The sequence below is a fragment of the Calonectris borealis genome, chromosome Z, assembly GCF_964195595.1.
Source record: "Calonectris borealis chromosome Z, bCalBor7.hap1.2, whole genome shotgun sequence".
Taxonomy (NCBI): Eukaryota; Metazoa; Chordata; class Aves; order Procellariiformes; family Procellariidae; genus Calonectris; species Calonectris borealis.
The window spans coordinates 24,274,421-24,294,505 of record NC_134352.1 but is presented as its reverse complement, the minus strand read 5'-3'; the positions used below and the strand labels follow the sequence as shown (position 1 = coordinate 24,294,505).

The 20,085-nt window shown below is 40.3% G+C and overlaps 1 protein-coding gene across 1 annotated transcript in view; it reads left to right on the top strand.

Annotated features, from left to right (window-relative positions):
• MAN2A1 (mannosidase alpha class 2A member 1) overlaps window positions 1–19,533 on the top strand; it is a 132,459-nt gene extending 112,926 nt beyond the window's left edge. Inside the window, exons 20-22 of the mRNA XM_075138210.1 lie at window positions 9,646–9,840; window positions 15,481–15,591; window positions 16,526–19,533. Coding sequence (XP_074994311.1) covers window positions 9,646–9,840; window positions 15,481–15,591; window positions 16,526–16,678 — 459 coding nt within the window. The 3' untranslated portion in view covers window positions 16,679–19,533. The remainder of the gene's footprint in view (window positions 1–9,645; window positions 9,841–15,480; window positions 15,592–16,525) is intronic.
• Window positions 19,534–20,085: the final 552 nt, after the last annotated feature.

The window sequence follows — 20,085 nt, the reverse complement described above, 5'->3', positions numbered from 1 at the left end:
AACAAGAGCAAAGTAAGTTTTCACCCATTTCTACCTTCTCTTCACTGACATTCTAAAACAGAAATTGCCTTTTTAAAGTTCCTTTGTTTTCTTTTCTGACTTCTATGCAGCTTTAACTAGCTGTTGTGAATATGTAGGATTTAGTCATCTCGGGTTTGTAACACGGTTTCTGCAGCCATGTAAAAGTACTGCAAATACAAAACCTGGGAAAGTACAAAACTTGTAAAATCTTGGAAGAGAGTCCCTTCAGTTCCTGCTGTCATGATGTTGAAATAAAACTGCTAAAAGAAATCTTTTGCATTGTGGACCAAAACAAAGATACTAGTTGCAATTTCTTCCAGAAAACAGTTTTAAGAAATTACATTTAAAAAGAAGGAGGGATGTAGAATACAAGTTAGATGAATCTGAAAAAAATAGATAAGAAATTTATGCAGAAAAGTAAGCCCGCAAAAGACTAGCTGGCTGTCAGTATCCAAGTAGATGCTGAATAAATAGGAGCAACTTGCTAAAATAGTAGCTAGTTTCTTTCTCTAAATTACATTGTTTACACATCAAAGGCTAACAGAAAACTGAGGAATGGTGTAAAATGAGGTATGGTGTAATGATAGTTTTGAAAGATGTACTAGTGATTTGTAAAAACATTAGTACTAGAAAAGAGAATTAGTGGATGTCCTGGTTTCAGCTGGGGTAGAGTTAATTTTCTTCCTAGTAGCTGGTATAGTGCTGTGTTTTGGATTTAGTAGGATTTTAGAGAATAATGTTGATAACATGCTGATGTTTAAGTTGTTGCTAAGTAATGTTTACACTAGTCAAGGACTTTTCAGCTTCTCATGCTCTGCCAGGTGCACAAGAAGCTGGGAGGGAGCATAGTCAGGACAGCTGACCCAACTGACCAACGGGGTATTCCATACCATATGTTGTCATGCTCAGTACATAAACTGGGGGTTGGTCGGGCAGGGGGATTGTTGCTTGGGGACGGGCTGGGCATCGGTGAGCGGGTGGTGAGCAATTGCATTGTGCATCACTCATTTTGTGTATTCTGCCATTAATATTATATTACTATCTTCCCTTCCTTTTCTGTTTTATTAAACTGTCTTTATCTCAATCCATGAATTTTACTTTTCTTTTTCTGATTCTCTCCCCCATCCCACTGGGCGGAGCGGGGAGTGAGTGGGCGGCTGTGTGGTGTTTGGCTGCCTGCTGGGTTAAACCACAACAGTCCTTTCTGGTGCCCAACGTGGGGCTCGAAGTATTGAGATAATGACAGATCCAAAGAGTATTAAGGTAAATTTGTTATAGGCATTCATTATATTGGTTTAATAGTTGTTGGTCACAATGTTGATTTTTTGGCTCTCAAAGTTGTTGGGCTGGCTCTCAGTGTCGTGTTATGTAATGCCTTACTTGCAGTGTATATTCCGTTCTGTGCTGTTTATCATTGCTCAGAGCTGGGTCAAGGTTACCATTTTGCTGCACTGTGTAACGCTTTTATAATGTGATGAAATTATTGGTCGTGAATCTAATCTGGTATTTGTACTCAGCATTGCTGTCATCGCCGTACCTCCAGAGCCACCTCTCACAAACTATGAATAATTTTTTTCTCCTCGGAGAACTAATTTATGGGGGAAGCAGGGGGGAACACTTTCCCCCACTCCTTCACCTTCCCTTTCATATCTTCAGAAACTCTTTTTTCTTTTATCCTCTTCATGAAGCCCTCCACAACAGTTCTTGAGACTTTTGAATATCCTTGGGATATTCAAACAAGCATGTTCCTATTGCTATGTCTCCTGAATGTGGTTCAGGTCTTTTGTAGGGTTAAACAACTATTTAGGAATGCTGTCCAGACATCAACCCCAGCTACAGGCACTGCAGCTACTCCAGCCCCCACGACAGGCACTGCAGCTACTCCAACCCCAGCGAGGCCTTCTTGGGCTTAGCGACCATGAAATGATAGAGTTCTTGGTGAAGTAAGGAGGGAGGTCAGCAAAACCATGGACTTCCAGAGGGCAGACTTTGGCCTGCTCAGGACACTGGTTGAAAGAGTCCTTTGGGACACAGCCCTGAAGGGCAAAGGGGTCCAGGAAGGCTGGACGTTCTTCAAGAAGGAAGTCTTAAAGGCACAGGAGCGGGCTGTCCCCATGTGCCGTAAAAAGAATGGGTGGGGAAGACAACCGGCCTGGCTGAACGGGAAGCTCTGGCTGGGACTCAGGAAAAAAAGGAGAGTTTACCACTTGTGGAAGAAGGGGCAGGCAACTCAAGAAGAGTACAGGGATCTTGTTAGGTCGTGCAGAGAGAAAATTAGAAAGGCAAAAGCCCAGCTAGAACTCAATCTGGCCACTGTCATAAGAGATAACAAAAAATGTTTTTACAAATATATTACTGACAAAAAGAGAGCAAGGAGAATCTCCATCCTTTATTGGATGCGGGGGGGGAACATTGCTGCTGAGAATGAGGAACAGGCTGAGGTACTTAATGCCTTCTTTGCCTCAGTCTTTAATAGTCAAACCAGTTATCCTCAGGGTACTTAGCCCCCTGACCTGGAAGACAGGGATGGAGAGCAGAATAAACCCCCCACAATCCAAGAGGAAGCAGTTAACGACCTGCTACGCCACCTGGACAAGTCTGTGGGGCTGGATGGGATCCACCCAAGGGTACTAAGGGAGCTGGCGGGGGAGCTTGCCAAGCCACTCTCCATCATTTACCAGCAGTCCTGGTTAACAGGGGAGGTCCCAGACAACTGGAGGCTCGCCAATGTGAAGCCCATCTACAAGAAGGGCTGGAAGCAGGATCTGGGGAACTACAGGCCTGTCAGCCTGACCTCGGTGCTGGGGAAGATTATGAAGGTTCATCTTGAGGGCGCTCACAAGCTATGTGCAGATGAGGATCAGGCCCAGCCATCACGGGTTCATGGAAGGCAGGTCCTGCTTGACCAACCTGATCTCTTTCCATGACCAGGTGACCCGCCTAGTGGATGAGGGAAAGGCTGTGGATGTGGTCTACTTGGACTTCACTAAAGCCTTTGACACTGTCTCCTACAGCATTCTCCTAGAGAAGCTGGTGGCTCACAGCTTAGACGGGTACACTCTTCGCTGGGTAAAAAAAACTGGCCGGACAGCCAAGCCCAGAGAGTTGTGGTGGATGGAGGTTAAATCCAGTTGGCGGCCGGTCATGAGGGCCGGTGTTCCCTAGGGCTCAGTACTGGGGCCCGTCTTATTCAATGATCTGGATGAGGGGATCGAGTGCTCCCTCAGTAAGTTTGCAGCTGACATTAAGTTGGGTGGGAGTGTTGATCTGCTCAAGGGTAGGAAGGCTCTGCAGAGGGACCTGGACAGGCTGGATTGATGGGCCAAGACCAACTGTATGAGGTTTAACAAGGCCAGGTGCCGGGTCCTGCACTTAGGTCACAGCAACCCCATGCAACACTACAGGCTTGGGGAAGAGTGGCTGGAAAGCTTCCCAGAGGAAAAGGACCTGGGGGTGCTGGTTGACAGCCGGCTGAACATGAGCCGGCAGTGTGCCCAGGTGGCCAAGAAGGCCAACAGCGTTCTGGCCTGTATCAGAAATAGTGTGGCCAGCAGGAGTAGGGAAGTGATCATGCCCCTGTACTCGGCACTGGTGAGGCCTCACCTCGAATACTGTGTTCAGTTTTGGGCCCATCACTACAAGAAGGACATTGAGGTGCTGGAGCGTGTCTAAAAGGGCAACGAAGCTGGTGAAGGGCTTGGAGAACAAATCTTATGAGGAGCTGCTGAGGGAACTGGGACTGGAGAAGAGGAGGCTGAGGGGAGACCTCATCGCGCTCTACAACTACCTGAAAGGAGGTTGTAGCGAGGTGGGTGTTGGTCTCTTCTGCCAAGTAACTAGCGATAGGACGAGAGGAAATGGCCTCGAGTTGTGCCAAGGGAGGTTTAGATTGGACATTAGGAAAAATTTCTTTACTGAAAGAGTGGTCAGGCCTTGGAACAGGCTGCCCAGGGAAGTGGTTGAGTCACCATCCCTGGAAGTATTTCAAAGACGTGTAGATGAGGCGCTTAGGGACATGGTGTAGTGGGCATGGTGTGTTGGGTTGATAGTCGGACTCGATGATCTTAGAGGTTTTTTCCAACCTTAATGATTCTATGATTCTATGACAGGCACCGCAGCTACTCAAACCCCGGCGACAGGCACTGCAGTTAGTCCAACCCCCTCAACAGGCACTGCGGCTACTCAAACCCTGGCAACAAGCACCGCAGCTACTCAAACCCCAGCGACATCCACTGCGGCTGAACCAGAGAACCGACCCATGCTGGTATCAGTCGCCCCTATACACAAGAAGAAATCTTGGAAATGAAAGTCAGCTCGTCTAGAAAAGGATGATGGAAAAGCAGGGCCATCAAAAGTGGAGGAGGAGGAAGAACTCGTAAACGAGACGGAAACCACCCGATCCCTATCCTTGAGTGAGCTGCGAGATATGCGGAAAGATTTCAGCCGTCGTCCAGGCAAGCACATTGTCACCTGGCTGCTCCAATGCTGGGATAGTGGGGCTAGTACTCTGGAATTGGATGGTAAGAAAGCCAAACAGCTGGAATCCCTTTCTAGGGAAGAGGACATTGACAAAGTGATTGGAAAAGGGACGCAAGTCCTCAGCCTCTGGAGGTGACTCCTGTCAAGTGTGAAGGAAACATATCCCTTCAAGGAAGATGTTTTATATCACCTAGGCAAATGGACCACTATGGAGAGAGGTATCCAGTACCTGAGAGAACTAGGCTTGCTGGAGGTGGTTTATAGTGACCTGGACAAGAAGCAATTATCCGAAGACCTAGATGAAGTCAAGTGCACGTGACCCACGTGGTGGAACTTGGTACAGAGTGCACCAGCATCATATGCACCAGTTCGTTGGCAATACTCTCCTGAAAAAAGGAAGAAGCACCGAAAGTGGATGAAGTGGTTGGCAAAGTCTGGGAATACAAAGAAAGTCTCTCTTCCTCCCTTATCTTGGCTGTGGAGAAACTGTCTCGGGAGGTCCAGCAACTCAAAGAGGATAGATCCTACTCTCCACCTGTATGGACAGTATCTCAGCCATTAGGAGTCAGCGTTCTTCTGTTCAAGAGAGAGGATATAGAAGGTGCACACCCCGGGGCACCCTGTGGTTTTACCTGCATGACCACGGAGAGGACATGAGGAAGTGGGATGGAAAACCTACCTCAACCCTAGAGGCACGGGTGCGTGAGTTGCAAGGAAGAACAATCACGCAAGGGGCTTCTCCCAGGAAAATAGCTGCTCCAGTTTCCAGAAAAAACCTGTCTCATGACGGTCCAGTTTCCAGTGAATAGCTCCCCAGACAGAGTAGAATGACTGATCTTACTTCTGATTGTAATGAAGGAATTTTTGATTCGTATTTACAAGAAGTGAGTAATGAATACTATGACCAGGACTGGTGGGGCCCTGCCTCCAGCCAGGTGGAGGAAAGGGACTACCGAGTTTACTGGACTGTGTGGATTCGATGGCCTGGCACATCAGAGCCACAAGAATATAAGGCTCTCGTAGACACCGGTGCACAGTGTACCCTGATGCCATCAGGCTATAAAGGGGCAGAACCCATTTGTATTTCTGGAGTGACAGGAAGATCCCAAGAGTTAACTGTATTGGAGGCCGAAGTGAGCCTGACCGGGAATGAGTGGCAGAAGCACCCCATTGTGACTGGCCCAGAGGCTCCGTGCACCCTTGGCATAGACTACCTCAGGAGAGGGTATTTCAAGGATGCAGAAGGGTACCGGTGGGCTTTTGGTATAGCTGCCCTGGAGACGGAGGAAATTAAACAACTGTCCACCTTGTCCGGTCTCTCGGAGGACCTTTCTGTTGTTTGGTTGCTGAGGGTTGAAGAACAACAGGTGCCGATTGCTACCACAACGCTGTACTGGCGGCAGTATCATGCCAACCGAGACTCCCTACTTCCCATCCATAAGCTGATTCGTTGACTGGAGAGCCAAGGAGTGATCAGCAAGACTCGCTCACCCTTTAACAATCCCATATGGCCAGTGCGGAAGTCTACTGGAGAGTGGAGACTAACAGTAGACTGTTGTGTCCTGAATGAAGTCACATCGCCGTTGAGTGCTGCCGTGCCGGACATGCTAGAACTTCAGTACGAACTGGAGTCAAAGGCAGCCAAGTGGTACGCCACCATTGATATCGCTAATGCGTTCTTCTCAATCCCTTTGGCGGCAGAGTGCAGGCCACAGTTTGCTTTCACTTGGAGGGGTGTCCAGTACACCTGGAACCGCCTGCCCCAGGGGTGGAAACACAGCCTTACCATTTGCCATGGACTGATCCACACCGCACTGGAACAGGGTGAGGCTCCCGAACACCTGCAATACATTGATGACATCAACGTGTGGGGCAACACAGCAGAAGAAGTTTTTGAGAAAGGGGAGAAAATGGTCCAAATCTTTCTGAAGGCCGGTTTTGCTATAAAACAAAGTAAGGTCAAGGGACCTGCACAGGAGATCCAGCTTTTAAGAATAAAATGGCAAGATGGATGTCATCATCCCAATGGATGTGATCAACAAAATAACAGCCATGTCTCCACCAACTAGCAAAAAGGAAACAGAAGCTTTCTTAGGCGTTCCGGGTTTTTGGAGAATGCATATTCCAGATTACAGCCTGATTGTAAGCCCTCTCTATCAAGTGACCCAGAAGAAAAGTGATTTTAAATGGAGCCCTGAGCAACAGCAAGCCTTTGAACAAATAAAGCGGGAGATAGTTCAGGCAGTAGCCCTTGGGCCAGTCTGGGCAGGACAAGATGTAAAGAATGTGCTCTACACCGCAGCCGGGGAGAATGGTCCTACCTGGAGCCTCTGGCAGAAAACACCAGGGGAGACTCGAGGTCGACCTTTAGGATTTTGGAGTCGGGGATACAGAGGATCCAAGGCCCGCTACACTCCAACTGAGAAGGAGATACTGGCAGCATATGAAGGGGTTCAAGCTGCTTTGGAAGTGGTTGGTACTGAAGCACAGCTCCTCCTGGCACCCCGACTGCCGGTGCTGGGCTGGATGTTCAAAGGGAGGGTCCCCTCTACACATCATGCAACCGATGCTACGTGGAGTAAGTGGATCGCACTGAATAGGAAACCCCAGTTGCCCAGGAATCTTGGAAGTGATCACGAACTGGCCATAAGGCAAAGATTTTGGAATATCAACAGAGGAGGAGGTAACGCATGCTGAAGAGACCCCACTGCATGATAAATTGCCAGAAAATGAGAAGCAATATGCCCTGTTCACTGATGGGTCCTGTCGTCTTGTGGGAAGGCATCAGAGGTGGAAGGCTGCTCTATGGAGTCCTATACGCCAAGTTACAGAAACTGCTGAAGGAGAAGGTGAATCAAGTCAGTTTGCAGAGGTGAAAACCATCCAGCTGGCCTTGGACATTGCTGAACGAGAAAAATGGCCAGTGCTTTATCTCTATACTGACTCATGGGTGGTGGCAAATGCCCTGTGGGGGTGGTTGCGGCAATGGAAGCAGAACAACTGGCAGTGCAGAGGCAAACCCCTCTGGGCTACCACATTGTGGCAAGATATTGCTGCCCGGGTAGAGAACCTGGTTGTAAAAGTACGTCATGTAGATGCTCACGTACCCAAGAGTCGGGCCAGTGAAGAGCACCAAAACAACCAGCAGGTGGACCAGGCTGCTAAGATTGAAGTGGCTTGGGTGGATCTGGACTGGCAACATAAGGGTGAATTATTTATAGCTTGGTGGGCCCGTGACATCTCAGGCCATCAAGGAAGAGATGCAACATACAGATGGGCTTGTGATCAAGGGGTGGACTTGACCATGGACACTATTGCACAAGTTATCCACGAATGTGAAACATGCGCTGCAATCAAGCAAGCCAAGCGAGTAAAGCCTCTTTGGTATGGAGGACGATGGTTGAAATATAAATATGGGGAGGCCTGGCAGATTGATTATATGACACTCCCACAAACCCACCAAGGCAAGTGCTATATGTTCACCATGGTGGAAGTAACCACCGGATGGCGGGAAACATATCCTGTGCCCCATGCCACCACCTGAAACACTATACTGGGCCTTGAAAAGCAAGTCTTATGGTGACATGGCACCCCAGAAAGAATTGAGTCAGATAACAGGACTCATTTCTGAAACAACCTGGGCCAAAGAGCATGGCATTGAGTGGGTCTATCACATCCCCTATCATGCACCGCCCTCTGGGAAAATCGAATGATACAATGGACTGCTAAAGACTACGCTGAGAGCAATGGGTGGTGGGACGCTTACACATTGGGATACACATTTAGCAAAAGCCACCTGGTTACTCAACACTGGGGAATCTGTAAATTGAGCTGGCCCTGCCCAATCGAAAGTTTTACGTACTGTAGAAGAGGATAAAGTCCCTGTAGGGCCCATAAAAAATATGCTGGGGAAGACAGTCTGGGTTACTCCTGCCTCGGGCAAGGGAAAACTCATTCGTGGGATTGCTTTTGCTCAAGGACCTGGGTGCACTTGGTGGGTGATGCAGGAAGATGGGGAAGTCCGGTGTGTACCTCAAGGGAATTTGGTTTTGGGTGAAAATAGCCAATGAACTGAATTGTATGATGTTAATTGCTGTATACTACTACATGTCATATCAACAATATTGCAGTAAGAATCACCCAGATTAATGAAGAATGAACTTTGATGAAACCAAGCAAAGAGCAGCGATAATGGAATCAGAATTGTCTTCAGCATGCAGCAATCCCAACACCACACAACATCTCTCCTGCTCGAAAAACTGTTACGACAGATGGAGCCTAAAGTCATGGACTAAATGAACCCAATGGACATTTTAGACTAAGGGAATGATGTCTGTGTGTACATATCAAAAGGCAGGAAAAGTGGTGGTGATCAATTGGAATGTATTGGGAAATACAAGACCTGGGCATGATGTAGACGGTATGGAATAAGGGGTGGATGCTGTCCTGGTTTCAGCTGGGATAGAATCCGTTTTTTTCCTCATAGCTGGTATAGTGCTGTGTTTTGGATTTAGTACAAGAACTATGTTGGCAACACACTGATGTTTTAGTTGTTGCTAAGTAGTGTTTACGCTAGTCAAGGACTTTTCAGCTTCTCATGCTCTGCCAGGTGCACAAGAAGCTGGGAGGGAGCATAGTCAGGACAGCTGACCCAACTGACCAACTGGGTATTCCACAGCATATGTCGTCATGCTCAGTACATAAACTGGGGGTTGGTTGGGGAGGGGGATTGCTGCTTGGGGATGGGCTGGTCATCAGTGGGCAGGTGGTAAGCAATTGCATTGTGCATCACTCATTTTGTGTATTCTACCATTAATATTATTATTACTATTTTCCCTTCCTTTTCTGTTTTATTAAACTGTCTTTATCTCAATCCATGAATTTTACTTTTCTTTTTCTGATTCTCTCCCCCATCCCACTGGGCGGAGCGGGGAGTGAGTGGGCGGCTGTGTGGTGTTTGGCTGCCTGCCAGGTTAAACCACAACAGTGGATGATCAGAAGTTTCTAAAAGTAATTAAATGGACCGTCTATAAATTAAAATTTTCTATTAAATTAATGGAATCATATAAGTGGGTTTCAAAATTTAGACATGATGTTGTATTAACATGTATTGATTTTACAAATATTTTCTCTTGTATTTTGCAGAATGAAGAGAAGGCATCAGTCAGTTTTCCCTCACTTCTTAGCCATATGACTACTTCTTTCTTAAATCATCCTGTAATTCTAATGACAACATACGCAGATTCAGGTGTCCCAGAGATGCTAAATACTTTTTCTCCACTCATGTCATCCATGCCTTGTGACATGCATATAGTCAATCTGAGGACAATCCAATCTAAGGTAAGGTCAAACCACTATTTTTATGAGCAAACATATGTAATATAGTTTATTAATATAGTCTAATCAAATACTTTATTCTAGGAAAGTAATTTTTGATTTTTTTTATATATATATATATGTGATAAACTACAGAGTGATGATTAGTTTTTGTTAATTCTGCAAGAACTAGAGCTTCAAACTACTCAGTTTGAGTAACGTGAAATACAGGAATTGTTTTTTCACAATAATAATATGCATAGTGCATTTTTCTGTCTCTGAAGGGGGCACATTTCAATGCGTTCCCGAAGTTTAAGAGCAGAAGGGTTCATATACTTTGGCCTCTTCTGTATTAAGAAGAATTAAATTTAAGGTCATTAGACTTTGTTTGGGGTACAATAATTTGTGTTTTTAATAAAACATACAGTTAAATCCATCTGATTCCATTTTCAAGACTTAAAGAAAATCTACTGCATCTTAACATCTATAAAATAAATTGTTAAAATATTTTTAAGGTTAAATACAAGACCTATTTTAATTATTCTAACATCAGCTTACAATCCTTGGTACCTGTTCTCTGGTAGGTTTACAAAAAAAAACAAACCACACCACCAAAAAAACCCAGACAAAAAACCTGTTCTGTACTCAATTGTTTTTTTTTTTCCGTGCTGTTGTAGTTTAAACCCAGCCAGCATCTGAGCACCACACAGCCACCACACAATGGGATGGGGGAGAGAATCGGAAGGGTAAAAGTGAGAAAACTCGTGGGCTGAGATAAAGACAGTTTAATAGGAAAAGCAAAAGCCGCACGCACAAGCAAAGCAAAACAAGGAATTCATTCACTACTTCCCATCTCCAGGCAAATGTTCAGCCATCCCCAGGAAAGCAGGGCTCGATCACGCATAACGGTTACTTAGGAAGACAAACGCCATCACGCCGAACATCCCTCCACTTCCTTCTTCTTCCCCCAGCTTTATATGCTGAGCATGATGTCATATGGTATGGAATACCCCATTGGCCAGTTGGGGTCAGCTGTCCTGACTATGCTCCCTCACAGCTTCTTGTGCACCTGGCCGAGCGTGGGAAGCTGAAAAGTCCTTGAATAAGTAAACACTACTTAGCAACAATTAAAACATCAGTGTGTTATCAACATTCTTCTCATACTAAATCCAAAACACAGCACTAGGAAGAAATTTAACTCTATCCCAGCCAAACCCAGGACACTTGCAAAGGAACTTACACAATTGTAACCATCATATTTCAATTTTCTGTTTGATAAAGTATGGAAGTAGAGCTGTTTGTGCATCCTTCTTCCTCCAGCTCTTGTATAAATTCATTTCAGTTTTTCAGCACCTCTTAAAATGTGGCTATATTAACTTTATGCTATATTGTAGTATCACTCACCAATGCTGTTACCCTAGATGAAATCCCTTTTTAATTCTGCCATACTTAGATACTTAAAAAACTACAGTTGTCCCTCCTCCCTTAGTCTCTCTGGTGGCTGAGGTAGAACTGCTCATCTATAATAACCTCAGATTATATCCAGAATATCTGCAAAGTTTGCCATTAGCTACTGTTTTATCATAGTTCATTTTCAGTCTTAATCCTCATTTTAAAACTTAAAGAATCAGTTTACTTTCTCACACTTTCTCTGTTAGCAGTTCAATTTCGCATACACTCCTTCAGCTGTGACTGTTCTTACTTTGAATTTCGAAGTGGAATAACTCTTGATTCTGCAGGTCTTATGCCTTTGAAGAGTTAGGAGGAAGCTTCGTATTGAATTAAATCTTCATGTGAAGTGTATGTTCCACACTTCATTGTAAAATCCTTTCATTTCTCTCAGCCAGCTCAATACCACCTGTTTGCTTCAGCATGTCAAGTTCAGGGGCAGACCTTCATGAACATACCCTTTTTGAGGCCTAAACTTCCTCCCCTTGTTTGTATCATGTGGCCATGAAACCTGTGAAATGGAAGGCTGGCTCTGCATCTGCTCTTTTGAGTTCGATGTTACTACGCATAGGTGAATTCTACAATTTTATCTGGGCTATACCAGCCCCACTATCCCAGTCAGTATAAGATTGTTTGAGGCTATGATCTCTTCCCTGTCCACAACTGTGTATTTCAATGATTACTTGATTGACAGCTTTTGAGCTTGCAGCATTACTTTGTGCGCTTCAAAGTAAAAGTTATTGGTAGATACAGGATAGGAACACTATCGTTATAGGTACAGAACAGTTTTTCCTCACAGCAGAAATAGTGCTATGGCTTGCAAAGAATTTCTTGCATGCCAAAATGGCCTTTTAAATCTCTCCTCACTTTGTGCTTCCTTTCTCCATGTTTCAAGAATTTGAATGACAAGTGTCATAATTCTGGCTAATTGACGCAATGCAGTTTTTTCCAGAAATGTAGACTACTTCTCCATTGCTTTAGCTGTTGAAGTTGATTTTCAAGAAATTATTTTATTACAATTTCACATAAAAGGGTACCAAATTAAAGTAAAGTATTAGTAACATTTAAGGCAGAAATCAGAATGCATGAAAATGCATTAAAGCATAAATGAGAAAAAACGTAAGAGGATTCCTAGTTTCCCTTTAAACTCAGCTCCTCTCAGTGGGAGGAATATTGCTATTGTTGTAAGATATGTGATCCTGTCATGTAAGAGTTCAATCCCTTAGGAATATGAAATTTAAAGAAACTTTTAATAATGCTCCAGTTTTTAAGTTGTTTGACACAGATTTTACATACTGGTTGGGCCTCAAGATTTAAAATCTGAGTATATTTGTCCCTTTATACTAAATATAAATACATATTTTTGTCATGTTGCTTGAACTTTTCAATGCATGTCTGTTAGCTTACAGTAATCAGATAAAGTGTTTTTCTTTCTCATCAAAATTTTAGCAGCATTGCACTGGGATAGTGCTTATGAGAAAACCTAGCAAAATTTTTTTGCTATCCAGAAGCCTGATGTGAGAACCGCCTTTTATTTCTCAAATCAAATCAAATCAAACTTTGGCAGCTCTTGCAAGAAAGGCAGTCAGAGAATTGATAGTACAGTAGTTAAGGAATTTTTGTTATTTAACAATGGTGTGAAGTTTTACAAGATTAAGGATATTGTTTGTTGAAAATTGAGAAATTTGTTACAGATTTTCATGCGGTTAACATGGTCATGTTTAGAATGTATATTTGATGTAAATTAGGTTCATCCTTGCTCAGACATTCCTTAGACTTGCGTACACTTAATCTAATTTACCCAGAGATGATATGAGAAGAGGTAAGTTAAAGCAGATGCGGAGTAGATGTGGCAACTTGCTCAGTCTTACACCTGCTTTGATAATAGGTTAGAACAGTTTATAATCTAATCTGTTACCCATGGATGCTATGTGCGTGATAGTCCTCGGAATTCTAAAAGGTTGACTGCTATATCATAGATGTTTATACTTACTAAACTCTTTTCTTGAAGGTGTCATTAACTGTTTATTACCTTTCTGTTTTAAATCTTTTGAATCTTAATTAAGATAATATTTAATTTTAAAAACTGAAGAGATGAAATATTCATGCCATCATATGAAATGCATAAATGCATTTATTATGCAGATGACTAAAAGATAATTCCACTGTAATAGAGAAAGTGTTGATACCCGTTGCTGACTTGTCATTTTTAACATCAATTTACCCCATAGGAAGTCAGGCTTTTGCAGTATGAATTTTAATATTTCACTACTCTGATGTTTAGGCAGACGGTATTATTTTGTGTGTGCATAAAAATGTCTACTTTTAACTACTCCGATGTTTAGGCAGACGGTATTATTTTGTGTGTGCATAAAAAAGTCTACCTTCAAGTGCAACACTCTCACATGAGAGACAGTGAAAATCAAGTCAGGTATTTCTTAGTTGGAGATGGAAAGTAATTTTGTCACATCATCATTATTACCTTATTTAATGTAGAAAGCGGTACTACTGTTCCAATAACAGGATAAGAACTTTTTCAACCATCAATGATACTAAGTACTGCAAACTTGTTTGAATATGCTGACTGTCGACAACCATTCATTAATTAAAAACCTCATTTTAGGTGGTTATAAGCTAATGTTGTTCAGTAAAATCTTCTCCAACTGCGTTTTATTCATGATTTGTAAACTATGCACAGTTTTTACCAGTCAGTGATTTACTGCAAAGTATTTAATTTCAATTCCAAAAACTGTTGAGTGAATTTTTGCTATTTTAAATGAGGAACTTACTTAGAAAACACTAATATTAAGTTTCTCAGTTTACCATTTTTTATTATCTGAATGAGTACGTAATACTATGAATTTGTCGTACTATCAAGATATTCCAAGATCTACTTTATTAGGAGACAATTGGTTTGGATCTGACGCCTGTTAGATTAAGACCTCTTTTGTTTGTTACACCTTCAAGAGCTAAAGCATCACAAAATGCCTAATGCTTGTTGGCATAGGTTTCTCCAAGACAGTAGATACTTACTGCAGTACCAGAAATGAACCTAAGTCATGGCAGAGACTTTTGGAGAAAAGCATGAGGACAAAAACAAGTAAACCAGAAATAAATTAGAGAAAAATAGCCTGAAGAGCTGGCATGGCTGCGGATAGAACCATCTTTTTTATGCCCTTACTATATACGTAATAAGATAAACAGCTGAAGAACGTAAATCAACAACAAAAAAGAAATAAATCAATAATGCATCATAGAAAATAAATGGCTAAGGTGAGTGTAGCAATATAGCAAACAGTTTCCAGCACGAAGGACATCTTGTCATGTGCCACTCGTGTGGTGTGAAGGTAGTATAATGTGTTCACAGATAGCTGTAATGTGTTCACATCTATAATGTGAAGAAGAATTTCTTTTCTGTTATTCTTGCTGTACAATTTCATGGTTTTTTACATCTTAGTGTAAAAGAAAAAAAATGAAGTTTTTGTATAAATTGAAGTTTCCCAGCCAGTTCTAAGATATGACTTTGTTTTCTGAAGTACGTATGAAAACAAGATTCTGATTTGAGGCATTTATATGGTATTCTTGTGACCATTTGTCCTAAGTGATTTTAGTGATTTGGTCCTGACTAGGAAGTTGAGGTTGTGTGTTACTCTTGGTTTACTCTTTGACGCCTGTTGAGGCTCAAGAGCACTGTATGTCTTATCTATAAACATAAAATGTATTTAAGATTTGTATTTTGGTGTACGGTTTCATGTGCACCTTAAGCTGAGGTAGATTTTAGAGTGCAGTTTTGCAAAATGAGAGCTTGATGGAAGGTAGTCACAATGAGAATTTAAAATGGGCTATTGTAATTAGCGTATGACTTCTAGTTTGTTTCTGGTTTTGCCATATAGTATTTCTGGCAAGCCAATTAATACAACTGTGATAGCTACACTTAAATTCTGAGTCTGTACATGTGCATCTGTTAACCTTTGAACTTCTTGGTTAACAACTTATATTTATATTCTGTAGTACTTTGTGTATCTAAACCCTGCTGTTTAGTTCTTTCTATGTTTAGTCTTATAAACATTAAAATAAATGACTGTTCAATCTAGACTGATTATTTAAGGCATAAGTGGCTCTCTCACTGTAAGGTAATGATAATTTTATGAGGTCCTAAAATGTCTTTCTAGCACTGCTACTTTCTGAGTAATTTTTTATTTTGTTTATTTGTAGGTAGATATTGAGCCATCTGATGAAGCTGCTCTGATTCTCCACAGAAAGGGATTTGACTGTAGATTTTCAAACAGAGACATGGGTCTTCTCTGTTCCACTACTCAGGGAAAGGTATACTGACATTTTATGGGTAGCTTACCTTACAAGGATCGCAGAAACACGATATATAAATCAAATTGTAGGTGAAGTCTAAGTAGTTATTTCTCAAGAGTTACACTTTCAGGATAATAGTTAAGTTTATCTTGAAAGCTGCTTTCCATTTGATAAAGATATGGATCTGCTGGTGTGTGGGAATGACTATGTAAGCATCAACAAGTAAACTTCTAGGTCAGTTTTAATCTCATTAACTTCCTGTAAATGTTGTTTTCATATAACACTGATCAGTATTTTTCAAATAATTTTTAATAGTATTTTAGAACTTTACTTAGTAAAAAGAGTCAAATCTTCTGAAGTGTATCTTTTGAATAGTATTAACATATCCACAAATTATGTGACTGTTACTTTGAAAACTGTTGCTTCTTGTAGCATGTCCTTTGTCTCCCATGCTCACTTACATGACCTACATCACTGCAAATATCTGAGTGTTTTGCAGTTGCTATAGAATTGATGTGATACGTAAAATTATGAAATACAAATTATACAACTTTGTTCTGAGGGTTACAGATGGACCGGATGTTTATGAATCTGTAGAAGTTTTGTAATCAACTTTTGAAATAGGTTTGGGATTTTCTTAAAGCAGAAGAGTAAGAGTTGTTTTGTTTAGAAACAAGAAGAGTTTTAATCTAAATATTTCTGATTGGTTTCTGATATATTGATTTAACTTACTGGCTTTGAAATGTGGCAAGTGAATACTGCCTAAAAAGATCTAATTTAGTATATAGCATTTGAGACGTGGTACTTAAAAAATATTCATAATCTTTGGTGTAAGAATTGGTATGCTGATACCTGTAAGAAGATGTATCATTTGGATCATTGTTAGAGATTAGGTTAAAGTCAATTCTAAGGCATATGGTGTGTTTTCTAAATATATTTCTTTTTTTTCCAGATACAGGTGCATAAACTCTTTAACAAATTCAGAGTGGAAAGTCTTACACCCACATCTTTATCTTTGATGCATTCACCTCCGGATGCCAGAAATATCAGTGAAATAAATATGAGTTCTATGGAGATAAATACGTTCCGGATTCGGCTAAGATGAAATCTGGCTTTAATACTCAGACAAAGAAGAGGAATCTGCAATTATATCTCCTCTAAGTTTCACGTGCAATAAGAAGCACATTATTATTATTCCAGCTTCTGGATACTGTGAGAAAAACATGCATTCTATAATTTTTTTGACCAACACAGTGAAAAGCCATGTTGCAAGCAACTTTTTGGGGTTTTTTTGTTTGTTGGTTTGGGGTTCTTTTTGTTTTTGTTTTTCATAAAATAGCAACATCAGTATAAGTTAATGCAACAAGTGAAGAAATTTCTAAGGATGTTAACCTCGCAACAGATTAAATCTCAGGTTAAATGCTAACTAATGATGTTTCTGGTGTTTTAATTTTCATAAAGAGGGGATTGGATTTTAAACAGCCTTCTTTGCTGATTCTTGATGAATTTATGTACAAATAATTCAGTGTAGAAAGTCTTGATGCAGCTTGGAAATAAAACGGAATAAAATTTTCCTGTGTAGTAGCTAATGTCCAAATATTTACAATCATTTATATAAATGACAATAATCTCAATTTATTCCACAATTAATTTCAATTTATTCAACACAAAGGGGATTATTAATTGTGGTAAAATGAAAGCCTGCAGTACTTGTGATAAGTGGTGGTAGATTTTAATACTTCTACCATTCACTTGAGTTATGTAAATAGGAAAACATGAACCTACAAAATAATTTTGCAATGGAAATGTTTAATAAAACTCCCATTTTGTTACTTGACACACTGGGATACGTGCAATTATTCCATTATCATGTATGATGAGAAATGTCCATAATTATCATGAATACAAGATTTTTTATAAAACTCATTTAGATACCAATGTTCTCTGAAATGAGTTTTCTATTTCAAGATTACCATATCAGGATAAATGTGCCTTATTTTTTGATACGTCTTGTTACAATTTTGGTGTCTATGTTAATGTTTTGGGGGGAAAGGTAGTTTATATAATACTTAAGCTGTGTATCTCCTATTTGACAATGCTGACCACATTCTGATCTATGTCCTCCTGCACCAAGTTTGTGCTATCTTATTCTGAACATTTTGACTATTTGAATGTATTAAAATGATGTCATAACATGAAACACAGACTAAAAAAAGAATTACTGTAAAATCTAAATTCAGCTGCTTTCAAGGAAATTGCAACTTGATGCAGAGAGTTGATAGTAAGCAAGACATAGTTTGCAAACCCATCAAAACATGTGCTTGCATGTCAACAGACTGTGGTGACCTATTAATTCAGAATCATGTGCCTATATTTTAAACATTTTTCAAACTTGCAACCTCACTTACGTTGCCAGTGTTCACATTACTGAAGAATGGAGTCTTACTTTTTGCTTTGTTTTCACATATTAAGTAATTCATATTTAGTGCTGAAGCCATTCAAGTGTGAAAAAGATCCCCTAAGTAGAGCTGCTGTTTACAGTTAATATCTATAAACATGCACTTGAGTATGATCCCATTTCCTAGTCTTCATTTATCTTCCTAACTCTTCTATCTTTTGCTTATGCTTTACTTTTCCATACATCATTGCTTATCTTTAATACTAATGCATGAAAAGTCATCATAACTGGTAAAAAGATGTGCTATTTTCTAACTCTAATATTGCCCACTGTATTTAATTTCATCATTGTTGTTCCACAGTGTATCAAATTATATCATGTAGCTACAGGCTATCTTAAAAGAAAAAGAAAGTGAAGCTTTGACTTCATGCATTGTCATAGGTTGGATCTCTGTTGGGATTGTGTAGATTTCCCTACTTAACTCAAGCTACTGTGTGTTTTGTAATTAATGGAAAACTTAGTAGGATCTGGTGCAAGTTATATCAAGAATATAAGAACCACTAACCACAAATGGAAGAATCAGATGGATCCAATAAATGGATGTTTTCATGCAATAAACATGTACTGTAAGTTTTCTTAGCTGTAGTATTTGAAAATACTATTTTTGTTGGAACTCAAAGCTTGGTAGACTTGCCAGCAGAAAGTTCTCATAACATTTATTTTGTTGCATTTTCAGAACTAAAATGCTTCAGAGACTTTTATGTGTTCTGTGCAAGAGAGCTTTCAAAATACTATTTCAGTTTTGTTAGGCAGAAAAGTAAAATTTTGATGCAATAAAGTTTTAAAGTATTTTGCCTGTTGGAATTGCTTCCAAAAGATGTTTCATATCACATTGGATCTTTTCTTTTATCATCAGCTGTACAATCATGATGCCTGAATCTTCCTTAACCAGCAGGTTTAATCTTTGTTCCTTAATTTTGCTTTTTTTGTGTAACAACAGAACAGCCTTCAATTTGGGATCCTTCCTGAAATCCTTAACTAAGTTGAAATTCCAGTCAACGCGTAGTAATAAATTCTACTTTAATTGGATCAGAATGTGGCTGTCGATGGGGTCTTTTTTTTTTTCTTTTTCCTCCAACAACTCTTAATGAATTCTTACGCTGTATTTTTGTTATATTGGATATTTTGATTAAGTTCTTGTTTTTTCTGAGCATTGGCCATCTAATTTAATCATATCATTTTCTTTTTTTCTATTTTTATAGCTGCTGGGTTTATAACTACTGGTTAAGAGAACCAAGCATCCTTACCTTCCAGTATGGTTTTAAAGACAATGCTGTGTAAGAAATAGTTTAAAACCTTGTAATTACTTTCCATACCAGAGTTGTACCTGTACTGAATTTTTTTTTACATTCCTTTATCTTGAATGTGTTTGGTTTACTTGCTCATATTGTCTGAAACAAACTGATTTCAATTGAAGGTTTTTGATATTTTCTCTTGGAAGGTTTTATATCTTATGGGGATATGTAAAATAAGATCTCAAATAAAAGATAATGTTATTGTGAGCTATCGTCAGTGTCATTAATGCCTTAGCCATAGCTAATTTACATGAAAAAAAGAAAAAAAGAGAAGCAACAAGCATGGTTTCTTTGAGAAGGTTGATATATCTGTAGCTTTTGGGAATGACAATTGTCTGTAGTGAGATGAACTCCTGATGAAAGATGCAATCTATTTCACAGGTGCCAAACAGAAGAAGATGGATGCTAACTTCAGAGATGTAAACATGTGCGATTGCACAGTGTGGGAAGGGAATGGGTACCTCTTCTTTCACAAAAGAAACCTTGCACTGACTTAGCAGAAAATAGTAGAAGGTGTAAAATTCTAGATTATTTTTTTTTTTAACTTGAATTACTCTCATGTCTCTTTTAAGCATTTGAGAGTAATGGAATGGAAGCTGTTCTTGTAAATTAACAAACACACCATTAGAAAATAAAGTCAAAATAACAGTTCAACTGTAATTAGACTGAACACTTTTAAGAAAATAATATAATGCTAATATAATATGCTGCAATTACATATGGCAAGTTGAACAGGCATAGGTGCTTTACAAGTTTGCT